General features: G+C 44.0%; 3 protein-coding genes across 3 annotated transcripts in view; 1 reads left to right on the top strand and 2 right to left on the bottom strand.

Moving 5' to 3' along the window:
* Positions 1 to 379: 379 nt before the first annotated feature.
* Positions 380 to 5,780, bottom strand: LOC115620806 (F-box only protein 11). The gene is made up of 4 exons (XM_030514230.1): positions 2,907 to 5,780; positions 2,408 to 2,588; positions 1,258 to 2,332; positions 380 to 1,050 (listed from the first exon to the last, which is right to left on the bottom strand). The coding sequence occupies exons 1-4, from the start codon at positions 5,178 to 5,180 to the stop codon at positions 921 to 923; spliced, it is 3,660 nt and encodes a 1,219-aa protein (XP_030370090.1). The 5' UTR covers positions 5,181 to 5,780; the 3' UTR covers positions 380 to 920.
* Positions 5,781 to 5,916: 136 nt separating this feature from the next.
* Positions 5,917 to 8,163, top strand: LOC115620633 (replication protein A 70 kDa DNA-binding subunit). Its single transcript, XM_030513963.1, has 4 exons — positions 5,917 to 6,048; positions 6,116 to 6,360; positions 6,415 to 7,645; positions 7,709 to 8,163. Exons 1-4 carry the CDS (start codon positions 6,010 to 6,012, stop codon positions 8,018 to 8,020), a joined length of 1,827 nt encoding a protein of 608 aa, XP_030369823.1. The 5' UTR covers positions 5,917 to 6,009; the 3' UTR covers positions 8,021 to 8,163.
* A 2,080-nt stretch (positions 8,164 to 10,243) lies between these two features.
* LOC115621738 (dedicator of cytokinesis protein 3) overlaps positions 10,244 to 22,016 on the bottom strand; it is a 29,459-nt gene continuing 17,686 nt past the window's right edge. Inside the window, exons 4-13 of the mRNA XM_030515468.1 lie at positions 17,444 to 17,564; positions 17,150 to 17,387; positions 15,351 to 17,081; positions 14,360 to 15,180; positions 14,178 to 14,287; positions 14,039 to 14,056; positions 13,654 to 13,860; positions 13,421 to 13,595; positions 13,138 to 13,359; positions 10,244 to 13,072 (exon numbers count right to left, since the gene is read on the bottom strand). Coding sequence (XP_030371328.1) covers positions 11,078 to 13,072; positions 13,138 to 13,359; positions 13,421 to 13,595; positions 13,654 to 13,860; positions 14,039 to 14,056; positions 14,178 to 14,287; positions 14,360 to 15,180; positions 15,351 to 17,081; positions 17,150 to 17,387; positions 17,444 to 17,564 — 5,638 coding nt within the window. The 3' untranslated portion in view covers positions 10,244 to 11,077. The remainder of the gene's footprint in view (positions 13,073 to 13,137; positions 13,360 to 13,420; positions 13,596 to 13,653; positions 13,861 to 14,038; positions 14,057 to 14,177; positions 14,288 to 14,359; positions 15,181 to 15,350; positions 17,082 to 17,149; positions 17,388 to 17,443; positions 17,565 to 22,016) is intronic.

Genomic DNA, 22,016 nt, shown 5'->3' with positions numbered 1-22,016 from the left:
AATTGGTACTTAGGTTATGGCTTAAGTTATGTTTATGTATGTGCTTTTTTTTGTCCATACATATATAATTCGAATACTCGGCCCACAAACATATCTGTTTTAACTTACGCTAAAATGACACATAGTTATGTTTAGTTTTCGTGTTCGGGTTTATCGGTTTTTTTTTTTTTCTACAATTTTTATCTACGACAACATTTAGACATGAATATTGCTCATTTTTTGTAATCAGTTGTAAATATCTAAAATTGAATGCGTAATGAACATTTTTGATTCGTATCTGGTGTGGTGTTTAAGTGTGAGTGTTCCTTTGTGTGTGTATGTGTGTGCTTTTTATATTTTGTATGTACGTATATTTAAGTAAGTTTCTAAAGCAAAACTGTTGCCTTTTAATACATAATTATTAATTAGTTTTAGTATTAGAAATTGCTTTTCGGATTGCAGCTACGTTTATGGCTAAAATACATTTTCGTAGCAGTTGATTTTTGTTGTGTTATTGAATAAGGCCTACTATACTATCTTATAAACTAACTTGTTCTTCACTGGGTTCTTGTTTCATTTCATTGAATTCGTACAAAAACAAATGCACATTTAAATTTTGTTTTTCGTTGTGACGTAAGATATTCCGCATTTCACTTCTTGATTTCATTCTCTTCTCGCTTGGGTTGCGGTTTAGGTTTGGGTTAAACTAAATTGCACATTGAGTTAATTTCGAACGCAAGTTAATTAATTTATCATTATTTACATACAACGAATTGTATTGGCAATATTGTGTTTTTGAATATTTACAGCAACACGATTGATATTGTTAAATAATTGGCCGTGTGCCCCTAGTGCATACAATAATGAGCTTGCGACTTAAGCTAAAGCTTAAACTACAGAAATATGCTGCTGTTGATGATGATGCTGCCGATGCTGCTGCCTTAGTTGACCATTAATGTGTGCGATTCAATAGGCGCCGCCGAATCGTAGAGTGTATCCGTGTCCTGAGTAGGCTCGCCTTGCAATTGACATTGGTTCGATAAGGTGCCAGCACCACAGTCGCAGAAGAAGCTGTGGAAGTAAAAACAAGTCATAATTTAGTTATGTTAATATAATGAAAACATGTACAACTATATTTCTAAATGTTGAGTGGTTCTTTTTAATGTAGGCCAGTTATTGATGTCCATTAGTCTGTGCATTTTAAAGGCGCTGAGACATCGCAAAATATGACTCATCACCATGTACGATAAAGGATGACCAGCCACACTTTCCACTTACCGATCATGTCTTATAAATTCGACATCATGTCCTGCATGACAATTTTTGATACAGTTCACGCATATGGCATTGCGATCCGTTGTGTTGCACGTTTGACAGCGATAGAAATCGTGCATGGGAAACGAGGTGTAGCTGCTGATCTTGTACAGGCACTGCCCGCTGGAGACCGCTTTCTCCACCTCGTCCTCGTTGTTGAAAATGTTATTGCCGCGCGTAATGGGTTGGACGCCGCTTGCGAGGCAGAGACCACCAAACTTGTTCTTAAATATTTGATTGTGCTCCAGCGTAGCAGTGGCATTATTTGTGATTTCCACACCAGCCGCTTGACCATCGTAAATGCGATTACGCCGAAGAATGGGATGCGATTGTGTTGAGATCAGTACACCGGCCTGCGTATTGCGAAAGATATCGTTCTCCTCGAGTATGCCTTTGCCGCCGTTGAATATGCAGATTCCGCCATCGCGTCCATCGTAGATTTTATTGCGTTTCAGCGTCGGATTCGAGTCCGTCTTGATCCAAACGCCGGCCATGGCATTGTCAAATATCTCATTCTGTTCGAGCAGACCGAGCCCACCATTGTAGACTAGGACGCCGCCGTTCTGGCCGCCCCATATCTTATTTCCACGTATCACTGGATTGCTACCCGTGCGTATTTGCACACCCGAGTACAAGTGATTGAAAATGTCGTTGTCTTCCAGCTTTCCATGGCCATTGTCATAAAAATAGACGCCGACCTGTTTGCCTGAGTGTATGCGATTGCGACGCAGCACTGGAGTGCTGCCGGTGGTTATCCACACACCCGCCAGAGTATTAGAGTACACCTCGTTCTCCTCAATCAGGCCCTGGCCCTTCTCATGCACATAAATGCCGCCATGCTGCCCATGATGTATCTTATTGTGCCGCACAATGGGATCGCTATTGGTTCGTATTTGTATTCCGGCCAATGCATTGCCGTAAATGTTATTGTGCTCGATGAGGCCGCGACCCTCGCCGAAGATATACACACCGCCCTGATGGCCATTATATATCTCGTTTTTTCGTATGGTCGGGTTACTGTTTGACGTTATCCAGACACCTGTGGCACATCAAGATGCGAATTATTTAAATGTGACGGAACGCCTATTTCTTCTTTTAGTGTGTCTGTACTTACCTGCAAAGTTATTTGAGTGAATGCGATTTTCTATGAACTGCCCCAGACCGTTCTCATGTACATAGATGCCGCCCGTCTGACCATGATGAATCTCGCACTTCACCACTGTAGGATTGGCGCCTGCCTTTACCTCGAAGCCTGCTATGCGATTATTGTGTATGTCGTTCTTCTCAAAGTATCCCTAAAAATTAATATAAGTATGTAAGATAAGAAACATTTTGATAAAATTCGCTCAAGATTTTACAATTTAATGAAACTTTTAGCCAACATGAGATTTTCAAAGAATTAAAACTTAAATAATAGAAACTAAAACATAGAATTAAGCCGATCATTAACCAATTCGATTAAAGTATTAATTTGTGACTGAGCGAGACTTTTAAAAATGTTCACAGTCAAAACATAACGGAGATACTTCCAGCTAATGCTTTTTGTCCTCTGAAGTTAATTTCGTGAATTGTAAATTGTGTGTTAAGATTGGAGGTCGTTATTTTAAGCTTACCATGCCATTCTCAAAGGTGAATATGCCAACGTCGCGTCCATGATGAATGTGATTCTCACGCATGATGGGGCTGGCAAAGTTCTTTACCCATATGCCGGCCAAGGCGTTGCGGCTGATTTCGTTGTGCTCATAGGTGCCCTGAGCAAAGTCCGTAACATAGAGGCCGACATTTTCGCAGTCGCTGATGTCACAGTTTCGGATGACTGGATTGGCATTTGCACCTCCAACACAGACAGCGGCCCCCACCACAGATGTGGAGCGTATTATGCAGTTGTCGACAGTGGGCGAACAGTTCTCACCAATGTCCAGGCAGTAGTGCTTGTGATGTGGCACTGTTGAGGTGACTTCCGGCGAGAATTTCAGGGTCAGGTAACCGACATACGCGTACTTCGCGCCCTCCACGAACATCACAGTCGACCCGGCCTCGCGCTCCAATATCACCGATTCGGCGACATTACCGGGTGCAGCGCCAACTAGCGCTACATCCGAGTCAATGAACAAATATTCGCCTTTGTAGTGGCCAGAATGCAGGAATATTAGCGTACCGGGATGTTCCATTGGCGGAACGTTATCCTCATAGATGTTGGCCAATGCATTGACGCTGGCGCCGTTGGCCCCCGAAGCCGCGCTGGTATTGGACAGACCTGCGGTAACATTACCGGCGCCAGCGCCGGATGCAAAAGCCGCTGCGGCGCGTTCCTCAGGATAATCCAGAGCCGCTTGTATGGTGTTGAAAAAAACAATACTTCGACCGGCATATCGCTTTTCTTGATAACCAGGACGCACATGCACACCGCGATGAAGCTGGTGGAAACTCTCCTTCCATGGATTTGCGTACTCAGACTCCTCGGGTTTCTCAAAGACAAATTTGCAAATTTCTGGATTGAACAAGGGCATGTCATACTCGAAGACCGACTGGTAAAGGCGTTTCCAGAGCTCGGTGTCATTGGCAATGGTATTGAAGCGCTTGCACACAACCGCCAGACGACACAGGTCCTGCTCGAGCAGGTACGAGAATATGGCCAGCAGCACTTCATCGGGCAGCTCATATTGCAGATACTGGGCGGCTGTCGGTCCTGTGGGTGATGTGCTGCCCAGCTCTGTTGTGGGCACGATAGTGGCATCACCGCTTTGCGTATATAAGCGCCGTGAACGTTTCCGCGCCGGCAACATGTAGCTGTTGTCTTCATTGGCCGATGATGCTCCGCCAACGGGTAGTGCACCACAATGCTGCTGCTGCGGTACTGAACTGTGTACGTTGGGGGGTTGCGCCAGTGTGGCGCCTGTGGTGGGTGCATTGTTAACAGGAAAAGTGGCGCTTGTTGAGGGTGCTTGCACAATGGCGGAAGAGGGCGACGACGAAGACGATGACGAAGACGACGATGACGACGCTGATGGCGAGGTGCTAGGATTCACAAGCGGCGGTGAGCTACTTGATGGACCCACGAGTATAGCTCCAGGCTGGGCAGTGGCAGGCGATGAAGACGAAGTGGGTGCACTGGAGCACCATTGCTCGTGGCTGCTGGCAGAAGATATCTTGCGGCGTAAGTCGTACGGTGACTGATGGCAACAAGAGGTGTTGGCCTGACTGGACGCGGGCAAAATCGAGGATGAACCCGTTCCCGTGTTTAGCGTGGAAACAGTAGCAGACGTGCTGGGATAGTTGGAAGAGCAGGTCATGTTTGCGTTGCTTGTGGCGCTATTGTTGGCACAGTTGTTGCTATTACTGCTATTCAAGCTGCCGGCTGCTGCCGATGAAGATGATGTCGCTGCTCCTGAGGAAATGGCTGCCGCCGGAACTGAGCTTGACGTCGAGGCCACACTGCCAGCACTTTCTGTTGTGTCCATCATCTGCAGTGTATTGTAAAAGTTTCCCAGATTTTGATTTCCGGAAAATGTGCTTCCTGACGTTGAGCTGCCACTGGCGCTACTACCGCTGCCGCTGGTCGATTGACCGCTGTCAAAGTACTCCGAAGAGGCAGCGGCGGTAGAGGCATTGGTTGTAGACATGGTTGAGGTGCTGCTACTGCTGCTATTGCATGAGCCCGCACCAGCACCGGAGACAACAGCATTAGCCCCAGACGATGTAGAATTGTTGTTTTGGGAGGCGGAAGCAGCTACGATGGCGCCTGCACCAGACGCATGCACATTTTGTTGCAGCATTGGATCCATTATGTTGCCTGTCGGACGGTTGGGCATGGCAATTCTGTTGGCTCCTTTTCGTCTGGAGCGGCGCACGTAGGTGCGCGATGATGTAAAGGAGGCGCTAGGCATTTTTGAACTATTTCGATGGAGTTGAGGGAATTTTTGGGCGCAGAAGAAATGTCTTTTTCGATTATCTGTTACCACTTCCGTATTCGTAGTTTTCACAATTTTCCAACCCCATATGCACACGCACTCACACTTGCATACACACACACATCCATATACGCGTATGGCCGAGGGCTTTTCTCCTTTCACTGGCGCTGGCACCTGGTATATGCATTTAGTATTTCGACACGGACACAGAAACAGCCACTAGCCAACACTTCACTTCGCTGTTATACTTTATTTAAAATAATTTCAGGCTGATTTCTGCCTATTAAATGTAAAGTTTTCGGGTTTTCTATCTATCCTTTGTTTCGCTCATTGTTTCTTTTGTTTGCTCTTTGCGCCCTTGCTTCGTATTGGCATCTGAAAATTTCCTGCAGCTTTCTTTTAAATTTTCGCGCATTTAATTGTTGAAACCTATACAGCTTATTATTGCAAGTGCATACATTAGCCTAAAACTGAACGCCTACGATATTTTCTGCAATTTCGGACAGCATAAACACCACAAAAAAAATGTTTTATCCGCAAGACGGCCAGCAGCCTATCACTAATTTTACACTCGCGATACACAGCGCCGCTATCGATAAGCGCAGTGATGCTTAGAAATCCTGTAGGTTCGACTTTCTTGTCAACACTGGCTACAAAATCTTGTAATATCGATTGTTTTATGTATACTCATCGATACACTTTGTTTCCCGCCTTTAGATGCGCATTATTTTTGCAGTCAAGCAGCGGCGCAATTGTGAAATTATAGCTTTTGCGATTTTTTAAAGAGTTCCAAACATAAAACAAAATGCCAGGCATCGCGCCGTTATCTACGGGTGTTATTGCAGTAAGTTTATAGATATTCCTGCAGAGGTAGCATTTATTAATGTTATTATCAATTCTAATTATTTCAGCGTATCATGCATGGAGAAGAAGTAAATCAGCCGGTTCTACAGATTCTGGGTATTAAAAAGATCAACAGCAATGCAGATTCCGAGCGTTATCGTCTGCTTATGTCAGATGGCCAGTATTACAACAGCTATGCCATGTTGGCTAGCCAGTTGAACGCGATGCAGCATGACGGTCTGCTCAAAGAGAACACCATTGTTCGCCTGGACAAATACATTACTTCCTTGGTGGGGAAAAACGATACGGACAAGTGAGTAGTTTCTGGAGTTCGTAGATGGAAGGGGTTTCATGTTTCTGTTTCCAGACGTGTCCTCATCGTGACGGATTTGACCGTTCTAAATTCTGGTGCAGAGGTTGGCAAAAAAATTGGTGAACCGGTTACTTATGAAAATGCTTTAAAGAATGGGGCACAGTCCAAGCCTTTGGCCTCTTCCAGTGCACCGGTTCAACAGAATAAGCCAGAAAAGAAGCCAATGCTTTACAACAACAATAATAACAATACACTAAATAGTTCTATTAATGCGGGATTAACAAGTCCCATAGCCAGTCTTAGCCCATATCAAAACAAATGGGCTATTAAAGCGCGTGTAACTTCAAAATCCGCTATACGCACCTGGAGCAATGCACGCGGGGAGGGAAAGCTTTTTAGTATGGATTTGATGGATGAATCCGGTGAAATACGCGCGACCGCTTTTAAAGAGCAATGCGACAAATATTACGACTTAATTCAGGTCGATAACATTTATTACTTTTCCAAGTGTCAGCTGAAGTCAGCAAACAAACAATTCTCACAACTGAAGAACGATTACGAAATGACCTTCACTAGCGATACAGTTGTGCAGAAGTGCGAGGAAATGGATGATGGCGGTATACCCGAGATTAAGTACGATTTGGTTCCCATTTCGCAAGTAGCGAACATGGAAGATAAAACAGCTTTGGATACGATTGGCATTTGCAAAGAGGTGGGCGAGCTGCAGACCTTCACCTCGCGCACAACCAACAAAGAGTTTAGGAAGCGTGAATTGACTTTAGTGGATATGAGCAACTCGGCCGTCACTTTGACTTTATGGGGTGATGATGCCGTCAACTTCGATGGTCATGTGCAGCCTGTAATACTCGTGAAGGGTGCGCGCATTAATGTATTCAACGGCGGCAAGACTCTGAGTATGGGTGGTGGCTCTACTATTAAAATAAATCCAGACATTCCGGAAGGTCACAAGTTGCGAGGTTGGTTCGACAATGGCGGTGGCGATAATATAACTAATATGGTATCGGCGCGCACTGGTGGCGGAAACTTTAACACCGAGTGGATGACCTTGCAAGAGGTGCGCTTGCGAAATCTTGGAGCCGGAGATAAGCCGGATTACTTCCAGTGCAAGGCTGTTATTCACATGGTGAAGCAAGAAAATGCATTTTATAAGGCTTGTCCCCAGAGCGAATGCAACAAGAAGGTCGTCGATGAGGGTAATGGCCAGTATCGATGCGAACGTTGTAACTCTTTGTATCCAAATTTCAAATATCGTCTACTGATTAATGTAAGTTAATTTGAGTTTGCATCCATATATGTTTTATGTTGATATTGTGTATATTTTGGGCAGATGAGCATCGGGGACTGGACCGCAAACCGCTGGGTTACTTGCTTCAATGAAGTTGGCGAGCAATTGCTCAATCACTCCGGCCAGGAAGTTGGAAACGCTTTGGAGAACGAACCAGAAGCTGCTCAAGCCATGTTCTCGGCGATTAACTTTACTTCACACATTTTCAAGCTGCGCTGCAAGAGCGAAATGTATGGCGATGTGACCCGTAATAAATTATCTGTGCAAGCGTTGACGCCCATAAATTACAAGGAATATAACAAGTACTTGCTAAAGAGCCTAAAGGACTTAACAGGTATTGGATCCTCCAACTGAATTGAGAAAGCGCAGTGCGTCTATCAAAAACACAGCTATCTGAATAAGTAATGATTTATTATTCTGAACCAAATCATTAAAATTAATAAATACTGCATATGTTTATAACGTCTCATAAAAATACATTCCATAAGTTTATTGAATTGGATGTTTTTAGTAATATTGAAGTGCCATAACAATTGTTTGCCCACAGTTAGTGTACCAGGTTCATTCAAAATTTTAGAGTCTTATACGTAATGTTTGATTTCGATATACTCATTGATTTGTTCCTATTGTGTGAAATTTTGAATGAAAAACTTTAAAATTAAACAAATTATGTACGATATCAAAACCAATAAATTTTAGCTTTGGAGAAGACACCAGATCGGTACACTTTGAATTAGTTGTGAAACTAAGAAAGCAAAATGACAGGCATTGCGACGTTATCTACGGGTGTTAGTGCAGGAAATTCGTAGATGGTGCTGCAGTGTCACCTACAAGTATAACCAGCATATTAATTCCAATTAAATAATTGCGCACCATGCAGAGAGGAAGCGCATAAGTCGGCTCTGCAGATTCTGAGATCAACAGCAATGCGTTACCGTCTGCTTATGTCAGATGGTCAGTACAACAAGAGCCAGTTGAACGAAATGCTGCACGACGGTCTGCTCAGCAGTTTATGCGAAATGAGAATTCTAATAATTTTCAACAAACTGAAAAGCGACAAGTGGAATTTTTATATATATTCGTAGCATTTGCATATTCCTATACAAATTCGCTATCTCTATAAGTAAGGAATGATTTAGAGGTGCTTAATGTTTTGCGTCTGTTGTTATAATAAAGTCTGAAAGTCTGTATCAGAAAGAATAGAATTGATCTGCCATGTTGGTAATAAATGAGAAGAACAGACTTTATCAAACGAATAAATACTTCTTTGTTTTTTTTATACACAGTATCCGAAGCGTGGATTTGATAGGTTTGTGAATATGACCGACCCCAGACGGGAAAAATAATTGGAGGATGTCTATGGCTTAATACATATGTAAGGTTATATTTGAATTAATATTGAGTTGCCATTTCAATTGCTCTTTGTCGGCCATTTGCTTGCCAGAAGCCTTCGGAAAACTAGCAAAATTCACGACAATATGAGGTCTCAAAGGAGTATTTAGAATGCTTGTTTTTGCAACATCTTGAAAGACGTTAAAATCGTTTCTGTATCTGTATTATAGGAATGTAAGAGGCAGCCCTACTTTAGAACTTCGGGGAAGTATGTACGCTGATGTTTTTTTTTTCGGACAGTCTTGCCGATGCAGAATCACGTCATAACCAATGAACCCGTCTAATAAATATGCACATATGGTGAGTGTATTTTGTAAATAGTATGATTTTTAATTTGATGTACATTTTGATTGGTTTTAAAGAATGCTCTTTTCGATCAAATTATTATTTTGAAAGTTATGTATTTATTTTGGCTTGGTACACAGGCTATTTAATAATCGGGGAGCTCAACCTTTGGAATACAACTGTAAAATATACGCTTGCATTTCTTTATTTTGAACATATCGTTAATGATAGATATAGCTGAATAATTTTGATCGAGTTTTTGTTGACTAGTTTTTGTTTTTCGTTTGTTTAATTGTTCATTAAGTTATATTTAGAAGCAATCTAATCGTTTGTATTTGTATAAATATTATAAAAAATTTACAAAACTAAGAATTATTATAGGTACGCGTCCAGTTTATATATTTTAAACTCCGATGCATATGTTTTAACTTTATATACATACATATCTATACTTGCTATATATATCAATATATATATATAGATGGCTATATGTTTTAAATATTTCATTGGGTACATAGTATGTGTATTATAAAGTAAAACTGCATTGCACACTTCGTCGGCATTTTTCGTAAGCATATGTACTTGTATGTATTTTCTTTCGTTCGAATCTTTATATAGAGCTAGTACTTTTGGTTTGACTTTTGATTTGTATATTGCAGATTGTTCGTAAGACCTTTATCAATCTTTTCTACTTTCCTTCATATATTTTATAAGAGATTTGTTGGTTCACTTTATTGATCGAGCTGAGTAACTTTTCAGACAACACCACGTTTGCAAACACAATATCTAAAGCTAGAATAATAAATACAACTAAACTAAAAGTAAACAACCTTTTCGAAACAAGCATTACAATTTGGCACTAAATTCCGCTTGCTGTTCCTACGAGCATCCGCACATCAATCAGATTTCCATTATTTATTGATCGGAAGATTTCATTTCATGAAAAATGTGAGGTATGAACATTCATATAAATTGATTAAGAAATTCATTGCATATACTATATATGTATGTAAATTATGAACTAAGGACTCGTTTACAGATACATTGATAGAAGACAGCAAAACCTAATTTTAAATTCATAACCAATGGTGGATAAATTAAATAGAAAATTGAATTCTCACTCTTGTGCGGGTGGCCGCAATGCGCTCAGCGCTGGGTGTAGGGAAAATCGGTCTGCGCATGCGCATGGCTATGTGTATGACTGTGCGTGTGCGCGTGGCAATGGTGTTGGCAGCTTGGCAGCTGATCAACAGCATAGCTGTAGGGTACCTCTTCTTGAGGAGCCGGCTGATAGAGTTGCCGCTCCAGAGTTGAGGCCGCCGACGACATGGCGCTCGTCGCCTGATGCTGCACCGAGAAGCTTAGGCCGCACGAACAGTGCTCTATGTGCGGCGGGAGGGCTGTCGGAGTTAGTGTGGGCGTGGCATGCACGATCGCCTGCTCGGTGATGAATGTTGGAGGCGGCGAAGGCGATGAGAGGCAGTCTTGGCAATAGTGCGTTTGATAGGGAGCGAGTTCTTGGCTGCTCGGCTGGTAGTGTCGGGATGGATAGGGATGGGGTGTGTCGCTGCCCCTGAGAATCGTTGGCGGTGGTGGTGGTGTCAACGAGTGTGCCGGGGAAGTGGACCCAGAGGTTTCCGTACCTGTATTCGATGCCGTGGTCGTTGTAGATGAGGATGGTTTGTGTGGCTGATGCGGCTGATCGGGTGGATGATGGCAGCGACATATTGTAACTCAAAAAGTGCCGCCATCGTGTTGGTTCGATGACTGAACAGCAGCAGCAATAGGTGCGGGTGCTGCAGCGACAGCAGCCACACCATTCAGCGTCAGGTGCTGTGGCGACACTTGGCTATGGCCTTCAGTTTTGTTGCTGCCGCTGCTGCTTTCGTCGTTCTCTTGCTGCTGCTGCTGTTGTGATTGTTGGTGATTGTGTGCTTGATGATAGTGTTGGTTGTTTATGGAATGATTGAGTTGGATGCCAGACGCGAGCACCTCCTCATTGCCCCCCATATCGGGAAGGCCAAGCACAGTTAGTGACTTGGGCGGTATGGGTGGCGGCGGTACCGGCAGATCCTCCACATTATATGAGATTGCAAAGCTCTCACGCTGCGTTATGTGTAGGGGTGTGGGTCCACCACCGTAGAGCATATTCATGCTGCCGTCTGAGCTCATACGACAGTGCTCGCGATGATGTACTGTGCTCACGGAATTGGAAGAGGACTCTTCGCTTAGATTGTTCAAATGGTTAAGCTCGCTTGTTGTGGAAATGCCCGAGTCGCGAAAATCATTCGGAGCATAGCAAACGTTTAGATGGCCACCACTGACATCTTGTAGAATGGGTGGCAACGAGTGCGGCTGCTGATCCGCTTCGGGATCGTCGAAACTAATATCTACGACAGAGTATTTTTGACCATGTTGCTGTTGCGTCGAGTGGCGTCGGGGTATGCTCCCTCCTTCCGTGCTGGAAAAATCATTGAAGATAAGCGGATTGGAAGCACGTTTGTCGGGGGTAATGCCACGCGGTGGTAGCGGTGGCGCAATGGGTGAGTCTGGATGCTGTCGCTTAGGCGGCACCTCTGGGCTGTCCACAACTAGGCCATTATTGCCGGCAATAAAGTTCTGGGAACGCGGCCGATTGGGTATCGGGGGTGCATCTGTCATGCTGCCGCTTCGCGTTAATTCGGGTATGCTCAGGCTTTCTTTGCTTAGTGTTTGATATGAGCTGAGCGCATCCACTGGACGCGGAGTCTCACCGGGGCGTGTGTATATTTCGTCCAGTTCATAGGCATAGTTGGGATTGGCAAGGATGTTTGCGCCAGCGCCTTGTTGCTGAGCTGTCGACGATGAGCCGGTGCTGCCCAAGCTAAGAGTGCGCTTCTCTGTAGGGAGCGGTGGTAGCGGTGTATTTACGATGCTCTCGGAGTGCTGCCGCTTGAGGCGACCCATGCCCGAAAGACTCTGCTTCAGTTGCGAAAACCGTTCCAGCAGGCGATTGTGCAGTGGCTGAACACCACTAGGCGCCAGTTGGCCATGCAGCTCGAGAGCATGTTCCAGGATCTGTATTTGCTCCAGTATCAATGTTTTGAGTCGCTGCACTTTCGCCTGCTGGCCAGCACCTTGGGGAGACTTGAGGAAGTGTTCAGAAAAGAAAGCCTCTTGATATTTGCTAATGCCACCCATGACGTTGGCATCAATGGTACCCTGTAGACGCATGGAGAAGGGGTTGATGTTACGTTTGGGATCACGTCGATATTGTACAGTGAGATCGGCAAGCTCCTTGCCCGCATTACTAATTGTCTCGCAGGCATATTCAACGGGGGTTATTTCATGCACGGACTTTTGCTTCACCTCGAACCAGCGCAAGATCCCCGGTAGCGGACAGGTTATGTCCAGAGTAGTGCGTTCGATCCACAGCGACTTGAATTCGTTGTCTTTGTCGATGGGTTCCTTATAGATGGGCCTGTCGTATATGAAGCGAGTTATGTCATTCACCTCATAGAAGCGCGCTATCTTCTCCGGCACCGGTAACATGGCTGTCTTCAGCGCGTGCGCATCACCCACCGGCCGCACATTACTGATCTGTATGTATTGCTCGGGTGCATTCAGAATGGCTGCATCTGGTGGACTGTTATTGCCCAGTATTTGTGCAGCAGGAAATTCGGTTTGCAGTCGCTGCGTGAAGGCGCCAATGCGCTCGTACTCCAGGCCACGATACACAAACTGTTTGTTCTAGAAAAAAGAATCCGAGCCTTTGGTGTATACTATAAAATAAGTCTGCAAGAAGAAAGACCTACCCGCACAAAGAGCGGCAATCCCATGCCGTAAAAGCCAACACGAAAGTATTCCGGCTCCGGTCGCAGCTGTGTTAAGATATTCTGAAAGAACTTGGCCTCCAGAATGAGGATTTCGCTGAGCTTGTTGTAGTCGAAGCAACGGGTTTCGTACAACTGCGCTAGCTCCTTGCACAGAGGTATGCCTTTCTCCCAACATTTCCCCTTATCGAAATATTTGAGTATCTGCATAGGAGGATTATCAGGTTGAACCATGAAAAGTATAAGTCCTGTAACTCCTATTTACCTCATGATAAAGACGCTCTTTACGTAGCCACTCTGGTTGGCCACTATTATCGAATGGCGCAAAGCTTTGCGTTTCTCGGTCCCAGCTCAGCATGCTAGCATAGAGCTTAAGCGTGTACCCGGCCTCTGTGAAGTTCTCCGCTTGCAAGTGCAAGTTGTGGAGTTTATAGATGTATCTGCAATATAAATGGAGCATTACAAAATGATTCGCTGAACTTATTTGAGTATGTATACCTTAGGTACATCTCCTTTCGATTTATTTCGTTCTTGTAGAAGTTTAACAAATTCACTGTGCATGTCATCCGCTTGTCTCTGTTCTCCTCACCCTGCATAACGCTGCGGTAATCTAGAAGACGTTCCAGCAATCGGGTCACGGAGGCTATGAAGGCCGTTCCTGCGTCCTTCCAACTGGGATTCTCGGACTTCACTTTTTCGAGAAGGCTGTCGTTTATCATAGAAAAGGTGGGATTAGTTATGGTATTGGGCTTTAAATATGAATGGGTGTATATTCTAATACGAGTATGTACTGTTAAAAGCTACAGAAAGGAACAGAGGGATGTGAGAGTGGAAATCGACTACTACAACAGAAGATCTGAGGCAAATCACAAATTGAACTTACACCAAGCTGAGATGTTCCCTTTATGAAGGCATTGTGTGTTTTGAATAAGCAATGAGTTTGAAGTGAGACATTCATATTTACACAGATTTATGTACAGATCTTTAAAAAATATGTACATGCTATACATATGTGAACTTACATGGTGCTAAACAGTTCCCGATACTCATCGTCTCCCTTATTCTCGCTTATCAGCAAATCTAATTTATCGATGAGCTCGCTCTCCACAAGGCGGAAGGAGCCGCGTGCGCCCTTCAAACGGCAAATGGGGAGAATCAAAATAATTTGAAAGGAATGTGTGTGTTTAGGAAATAATGAACTCACCTGCTCGCATTGCATCATATCGTAGAACACCGAGAGTGTTGCCTTTCGCAATGCGGGCTCCGGAACCAACGTTACCTCCAGGAAGGGGCCAACCATTGAGGGTATGAAGTGCAGCTTCTGATCGCCCAGCTGCGACCACATACTGAGTATCTGGAAGCCCATTAGCACTCGCATATCGCCGTGCGAGTGCAATATTTTTCGGCGTTTTAGCTCACGATACTGCTCTAGTTGCAGCGATGGTTGTGTGAGGAAAGCAACAGCTAGGCTGAAGTAGGACCACCACAGCTGTGAATCAAAGGCTTGCGGGCCAAGAAACCTATATACAAGCGGCTTAGCAAACTCCTCCAGCGATTTACGTAGGACATCGTTGGAGGCCAATTTCATAACCAGCCAATCGGTGGGGAAAACCACCCAATCATCTTTAAGTAGCTGTTCATAAACAAGCAGCGACATACTAAGGAACTCCTTCAGATCACGAGGATCTTTGTTGGGCGTTAGCTCGTCCCAGTAGCGCTTATATTGCGTTTCGTCCAGTAGCTGTAGCAGGCCCAACAGACAAGCAACAAGTTGAGGCAGCACTGCGTTTGAGCCCTCTTTGATGCTGCTTATGGTCCGTATTAGAATGCCGAGAATGTTTTTGCACAGCGAGTCCAGATCATGCTGTAGAGTATTGGTGACTTTTTCTCGTTGTTCGCGTTGCAGTTCATGCAGGTGTGATAATATTTCCGAGAGAATTTCAGCACACAGGCGAAGCTCATCGCGGCGGCCAAGGTGCATGCGCAGATGCTTGCACGCCACTGATAGAACCACCGTTCGCGAGTCTAAAATGAAATGACACTGTTTTAAGCATTGTGTTGAAAGAAGAAGTGTGTGTTCCCATCCCGATAAAGTTGATTGCATTTGTCTGTACATAGTATCTTTATGTAGTTATAGATCGGGCCTCTCAATAGAAGTTTGTCTTCTTGCCCTCAATTGAAAACACCACACTCACCATCCTCATGAAACAGTTCGCCCGATACCAGATCCTTGACAGCATTCAGTTTGGCTTGAATGAGGCGTGCGGGTGCTCCACGTGGAATGGCATCCAGCATGTTTCGCGCCAGCATTCCCAACTCCGGCGCTGGCAGGGTGTCCTTAAGCTGCTCGAGCACAACGCCCGTTGAATTGAGCAGCGCCTCTTGAGTGGGTATGATAACATCATCCGAAGGTACTGCTAGCATGCCATTCAAAGCTGTGAACAAGGAGTGCAGATCACGTCGGAATGAATCCTCGTACTGGCCTCCTGTGGCACGCGCAAAAAGCTTGCGCGACTGAATAAGTAGCTTGAAGATGTACTCCAGGGAACCGAAACACTTTTGAAACGGATCAGGATGCTCAGCCTTGGTCATGAATACAGCCATATGCTCCACCGACGTTATGAGGCCTTTGTAAACGAGTGCCGCTGCAAAGTGGTTTTCAATGTATTCGTTCATGACCGGACGAAAGTGCTGGAACTTGTTGCTCTGCAATAGACTAAAGATGCTTACTAGCACATGGAACACCAGGCCCGAGTGCTGCGTGCTGTTTCCCTCCTCGTTGGAGAACATAGCGAAGAGTGCATCCAATACGTCCTGCAAAAACTTTACCAGCTCCTCATCGTCTAGACGCAGTACACCCGTTAACGAGTCCTGTATGGTCTCGGGGTGAGCCCGCCATTGCAGCAGGGAAAGTAAATCTGCGTTCTGTGTCAACTTGGTAGAGCACAAAAGCGAGCGCACGACAAACACTTCCTTGGAGCTGCGATGAAAGCTCGAATTGCCATCCGGCTTCACATGTGCATCTCTGGCCTTACATGGAAGCCTCATATAGTTAGCTGCCTGCAGCTTAGCCACATCTTCGCATTTGTAAACGTATAGTTCATGCTGGCCATCGGTCAATGTGGCGCCGCTGGGATCCATTAGGCGTGCGAAACTGAAAGCAAACAGCTTCGGCTCCGACTTTTCACGTGTGGAGCAATGCCGGAACTCAAATCGCACATGCGCCGTGGCGAACTTGTCGATGGGAACGCTTAAGCGCAGCATTTCATTCCAGCTGGGCGCATTCTGGTGATACAATATCATGGATTTGTAGTGATGTTGTGCATCCATGCCGGAGGCACCCCATAAACAATCGCCTAGCACATTGCCGGAAACATCGAGCACTAGGACTTTGACGAGGATGTTCTTGCCCGTGTTCTTTCCGCCTCGTTCGAATTCGCCGCGCTCCAATGTCAGGAAGAGATCGTTGCGTACATCTCCAGGCATAATGACATCCGGGAAGCCCATCTTGCGTGTAATGGTCGTACCTTGAAATAGCAGCGGTTGCTCTAGACGAGCCTGGCCTAAGCCCCCGTGCAGAAGCTTTAGCGAGACCGAAATGCCCTGCGTGTTTTGATTGCCTGTTTGAATCGGTGAGTATTTGCCGGTCGACTTTTTGATAATAAGTTCGTGCAGCAGATGAAAGTCCTTTTCCTCGCTCTGATAGATCTTGAAGTTGTACTCGCGTTCTTCAGAGTCCATACTGCTATCAAAATGAGAAATATCACTTAGATGCAGTACGCCCACGCCAAAGGGACGTCGATATGTTGCTCCCGATGCTGAGGCATTATTCTTTTCGATCTTCTTTATCGAATCAGACTGTATTATCTTGCCTACACGCATTACAACGGCGACCAGATGCAGCTCTTCATTGAGATCGGCGGCACCTATTTGGGAGTAACAAATAGGTTTGGGATTAAAAAACTTATTTAAATCCCCCCTTAGGGTTACTAACCCAAATCTGTGAATACAGTGCAGTTACTATGTAGCTTCTCTATATAGTTGGAAAAGCCATCTTTGGAGATTTTCACCAAAAACCGTTCCGAAAGCGCACGCATACGCGCCCCATCGTATAGGAAGAAATACACCTCTGCATCATCACCCCCAATGCGATGTCCAAAATCACGCATGCAGAAGTACAGATGGTGTGTGAGGATCTTGCGTTGTGTTTTGCGGCGCAGCGTGCCTCGACTCTGTGGAACCTCAGGATTATTTATAACTAATTGTCATTGACCGATCAACTACTCACCGAAGATGCTTTGGCATTATCTGCACTGGTCACGTGCACATTATAGAGCTTAACGATGCCAATGCCGTGCGGATCGACGGCGAGGGGACCCACACGTGGTACCAGATCGAGTCCAAGTTTACTGAAAGAATAAACAGATTGCTGTTATTAGATGTGAGATCTATAAAATGTCAACAAGCTTTGGTAAGTCACGTTCCTAAAACAATGGACTCACTCACGGTCTGCTGATCATATATTCATAGAACGCGCTTTGTAAATACAGATACATACTGTATATTTAAATAAAGCTGACTCTCATGGCTTTCTTTTCAGGACCATCACATCGTAAATAAAATTGACAAATTTGTAATTAATTGTCGCTGTGAGTGGATCGCTAGGTTAAAATCTAATTTGGTTAGTCAGCTTCCCGACAAACTGAACGTGATGATCATTAATCACAGGTTGACGCATATGGTACACAAACGAGAAACACACAAAAATTTAAGCCCCTAGGTAAGCACTTCTATACATGCATACATATACATACATACGAGTATATGTCTATAGCTGGCGCTTTAAGTATTGTGTCTCATTAATTCATTGAATTGATAAAATATATATCAACTTTATGTAGCTTCGTTCTATCATTCCCGTTTGTGGGTGAAATAATATCTTTTTATATTTTTGAGGTCATTATAGTTTCGTTTCCATTGCGCATTAATTAAATGGCTCTAATTAGTGCTTCGGATTACAAACCGTTTGGTTCATTCAAAATTATTTCGATTTTATAATCCATGTAGGGAAAAAGAAGTTCCCCTGACAGGTTTCAGTCCCTGAGTTCAAAAAATGTTTTCCAAGTATTTGTTATACATAGCTTCTGCATCATCTTTTAAATAGCTTAAGGGCAGTTAGAGTTTGATTCTGTTTTAATAGATTTTCACTTCTAGATATACGAAATAAGATTCACAACTTTCCTGTATATTATATTCAACAATTTCCTATTAGTTGGTTTATGAATTCCTCATCGAGCAGAGTCGGACTCGAGTTTTCGATGCGTTCTGGAGTTACACTAGCCACCATCCGAACTGCAGGGAAATATTTCTAGTATTCAATACGGGTATGTATGTACGAGTATATGCAACAGCTGAAGCGTTAAGCAGATCATGAAAACAGAGATTATGGGCATCATAATGAGTAAACACTCAATAAATGTAATTTCAAAATTCTGTTCGACTTCGAGCTTATGAGAATATGCCTGATAAGCTTAGCGAGACTAGCCCTTAAGCTTTCTGAGATCCAAGAGTTCATAAAGGGAGATGGAGCCACACGACTCGACCTGATTATTCAAAAACTCAACAGCTACTTTTTAGGGAAGGGACTCCAGATCACGCTTTTATTTTGTGAGTCTAGGGTACGGGAGGAGTAGATGTACACATCAATATATTATGAGCATGCAACTGGATATTTGACCATAATGATTCAACAAATAGAACAGTTGTGTAAACATCGGAAAAACCAAAGCCCACTCGCACACAGCATTTTAGGAGCTTAATAGAGGACGGCATTATTCACATCGTTCCCGTATCACCCGCATGACGCATAAATTTGGCTTACAAAAATGCTGCCAAACGGCCGGCCACTTGTCCAGCCAGCCAACGAGGCACAAGCACACAGCTAATGGGTTCACGGTATTCCAGTGGCGCATACAAAAACTTAACTTGGCAGCCACAGACAGAGAAACCAGCACCGAACAATCCAACGTCATCAGCAATATGTTGCCGACGTCGGCGAAGTCGTCGTCTCGGTTGCTGTTTCGATGTTGCTACCTCGGCTACGCTTGGGTTCTACCTGGCTTACGCAGCGAGCGAGATGGCGAGAGGGCTAGCTAGTTAGATGCCGCGCTCGCATGCGCCAGAGCAGACGAAGAAGCCGTTTTGTTGTTAACGAGGCCTAAACGCCTTTGCTGTTGCTGTTGTGTCTGTTGCTGTAGCTGTGTCGTGTAATTGTGGTTGTACCTGAGTGGTAGGCGAGTGTGAGAGTGCGATCATCTGAGTTCTTATGTGGGCTTGGAACCGGAACCAGCTGCGATGCTCTCTCCATCTCTGCTCTCTTCCACTCTCCCAGCTCTCCCTTTGTATGGGTGTGTATGTGTGTGTGTGTGAGTGTTAGTGTGACGAAGAGACGAGGTGATCAAAGAAATGTATCTCATAAGTAGGTAGATAGAAATATGAGTGACGCTCGCGCACGGTAGCCGTTGTGGTAATGAATATTTTAAGTCGATTTTAATTAAGTGCCGGCTGTCTACTCAACGCCTAACCCAAAAAACAGTAGATGAAAGATGAGTGAGAAAAGCTGCCATAATCATGGTTACAACAACAGTAACAACAACAACAACGTGTTATTTGTTAGCAATTAATTATGGTTTTATCTTTGCTAGCAACTAAGCTTCTTAATAAGGCCCCATTAAGGCATACTGCTTAGATACCTCATCTTTAATATAATGTGTTGAAAATCTATTTCGATATTAAATGACAGGCAACGGAGAGATGGAATGCAAGGTGAGCCAACCGATACAGAAGAAAAGAAATTGAATTATCTACACTTCGATAAGCAGCAGCGTTGTCAACCACAAGAGCAACAACAATAATCACGACGAAGAGTTCGAGAGCAACAGCATCTCAGTAATCGTATTGCATCTATAGCCGACACATCCATACATACGTATACAAACGATACATTTGTATCTCACATGCCATACATTTCGTATTTTATGTCTTTATAAAAGGCGTACCTGTGAGATGCATTTAATGCGACGACTGCACGCGCATCCCCACTTCAGGTGCCCCAAACACGAGAGGGCACGCAGAACTCAGAACTCAACGGCAACCCGCAGCCACTTCAAAATGCCATTTCATTATGCCAAAACCTAAAAGACGATGGGACCGGCAGCACGACCAACCATCCAACCAACCAACTGCCCGCTGACTCATATGACCAACAAGTCGCTGGATGCCGGCCTGACGACCATGCCGTGGCGGCAAAGGTACGAAGAGCCATCCATGTCTAGCAACAAGTTGGCATTTGTTGTCTAGTCTGCCTGGATGCCTGTTTGCAAATTGTTGTTGCTATGGGGACTGCCTGTCCCTTTTGCAGTTGCAGCGGTGGCATGCAAATACAAACGTCTAGATGGGTGTATGTACTATATACACACACATACATATGTACAGAATACGTGTATGTGGAGCGTCAGTCTCCTACACACGCATACAAATACCAGAATGGCCGTAGAAGCATAGAATTTGAAGCCATAAAAATATGCCCATCCATTATGCCAAATTATGTTGAGCAACAAAATAAGTCATCCAGCCCGGTACTAAATATATACTCTATTTACATATGTAAATAATGGGTATAACGCATTTATTTTAACTTTAACCAATAACTAAACTTTTAAGAAATATTTTTAAAAACTGAGCAAAACTATTCAGAACTAAACAAATAAATGGTGAATGAATAGTCGCATGGGGTCTGCCACTACCCCTTATGCCTGTTACTTACATTTCACGTTTATACTATACTTTCTAGTAAGCCCTTCACCATTCGGAAACAAGGCTTTCAAGTGCTGGACAAAATCAATTACTATATGGGTTCAATCAAGTCCCATCGGTCTAAAATTATTGCCTGAGTGTACACAAATGCGTATGCATGGAATTCATTTAATCAAAAACGCAATATCAAAGTCCCTAACCTTCGTTACACGATTCACTTGTAGCACCCCAGTACATTTCGAGTGTTACACAACGACTGGCACGAATAGAGGTAGAATTGCAAGTGTTGCTTAAATATTGTTATTAAGCTCAGTATCAATGGGTGTCACGTAATAGTTTAGAAGGCGGGGTAGAGCCCCCAAAGTGCATATGAATATAATTACACGAGTCGGTCTTGACATATCCTTTCTCATTCGTCTTATATAAAATCATGACTCCGTATGAAATCAAGAATTGTGGAAAGGCGTTTGACTTAGGTTCCATTAGAAACGGGGAATAGCAAGTAACTCTTATAGGGTTTTGGTAAGACTCGTACTTCTGTAAATTTGGGACAATTCTTCTAAGTCAATAGGATAAACCGGAAGGATAAACCGAAGCTGTTTTCTTGACACTCCCTCCCCATTAATCCACAAACTAATCTCTGATTGTTGCATATATACTTTTGAAAATCGTTATTCTATGTATATACATATGTAAGTATAACACAGACTTTAAAGCTTTAAAAAACTACATATTATAAATTAAAAGTATATTTAGCTATAAAATTATGATGAAGTGAAATTAATTACTAAAATCTCTTTGAAAACAACCTTTTATTTATAACTGTCTTGCTCAGTGCCTTTGAAATAACAGATAAGACGAAATTCCCATTATTCAACAACGATACACATTGCCTTGTTCTCAATTGTGATTTTAAATTCGTGCTTCGGTTCGAATTTGTTTTTGTGTCGCGATCGTAAATGATCTCGAGTCGACAAGGTGGTGGCGCATTCGTGTTTGCGCCAAGATCGAGGCTATAGCGATAGCTACAGCGACACCAATGGAGT

Source organism: Scaptodrosophila lebanonensis, unplaced genomic scaffold (assembly GCF_003285725.1).
Source record: "Scaptodrosophila lebanonensis strain 11010-0011.00,11010-0021.00 unplaced genomic scaffold, SlebRS2 tig00000024-arrow-pilon, whole genome shotgun sequence".
In the NCBI taxonomy this organism is placed as follows: domain Eukaryota; kingdom Metazoa; phylum Arthropoda; class Insecta; order Diptera; family Drosophilidae; genus Scaptodrosophila; species Scaptodrosophila lebanonensis.
Note: the sequence above shows the minus strand (reverse complement) of the source record. Positions and strands in the feature narration are given on the sequence as shown.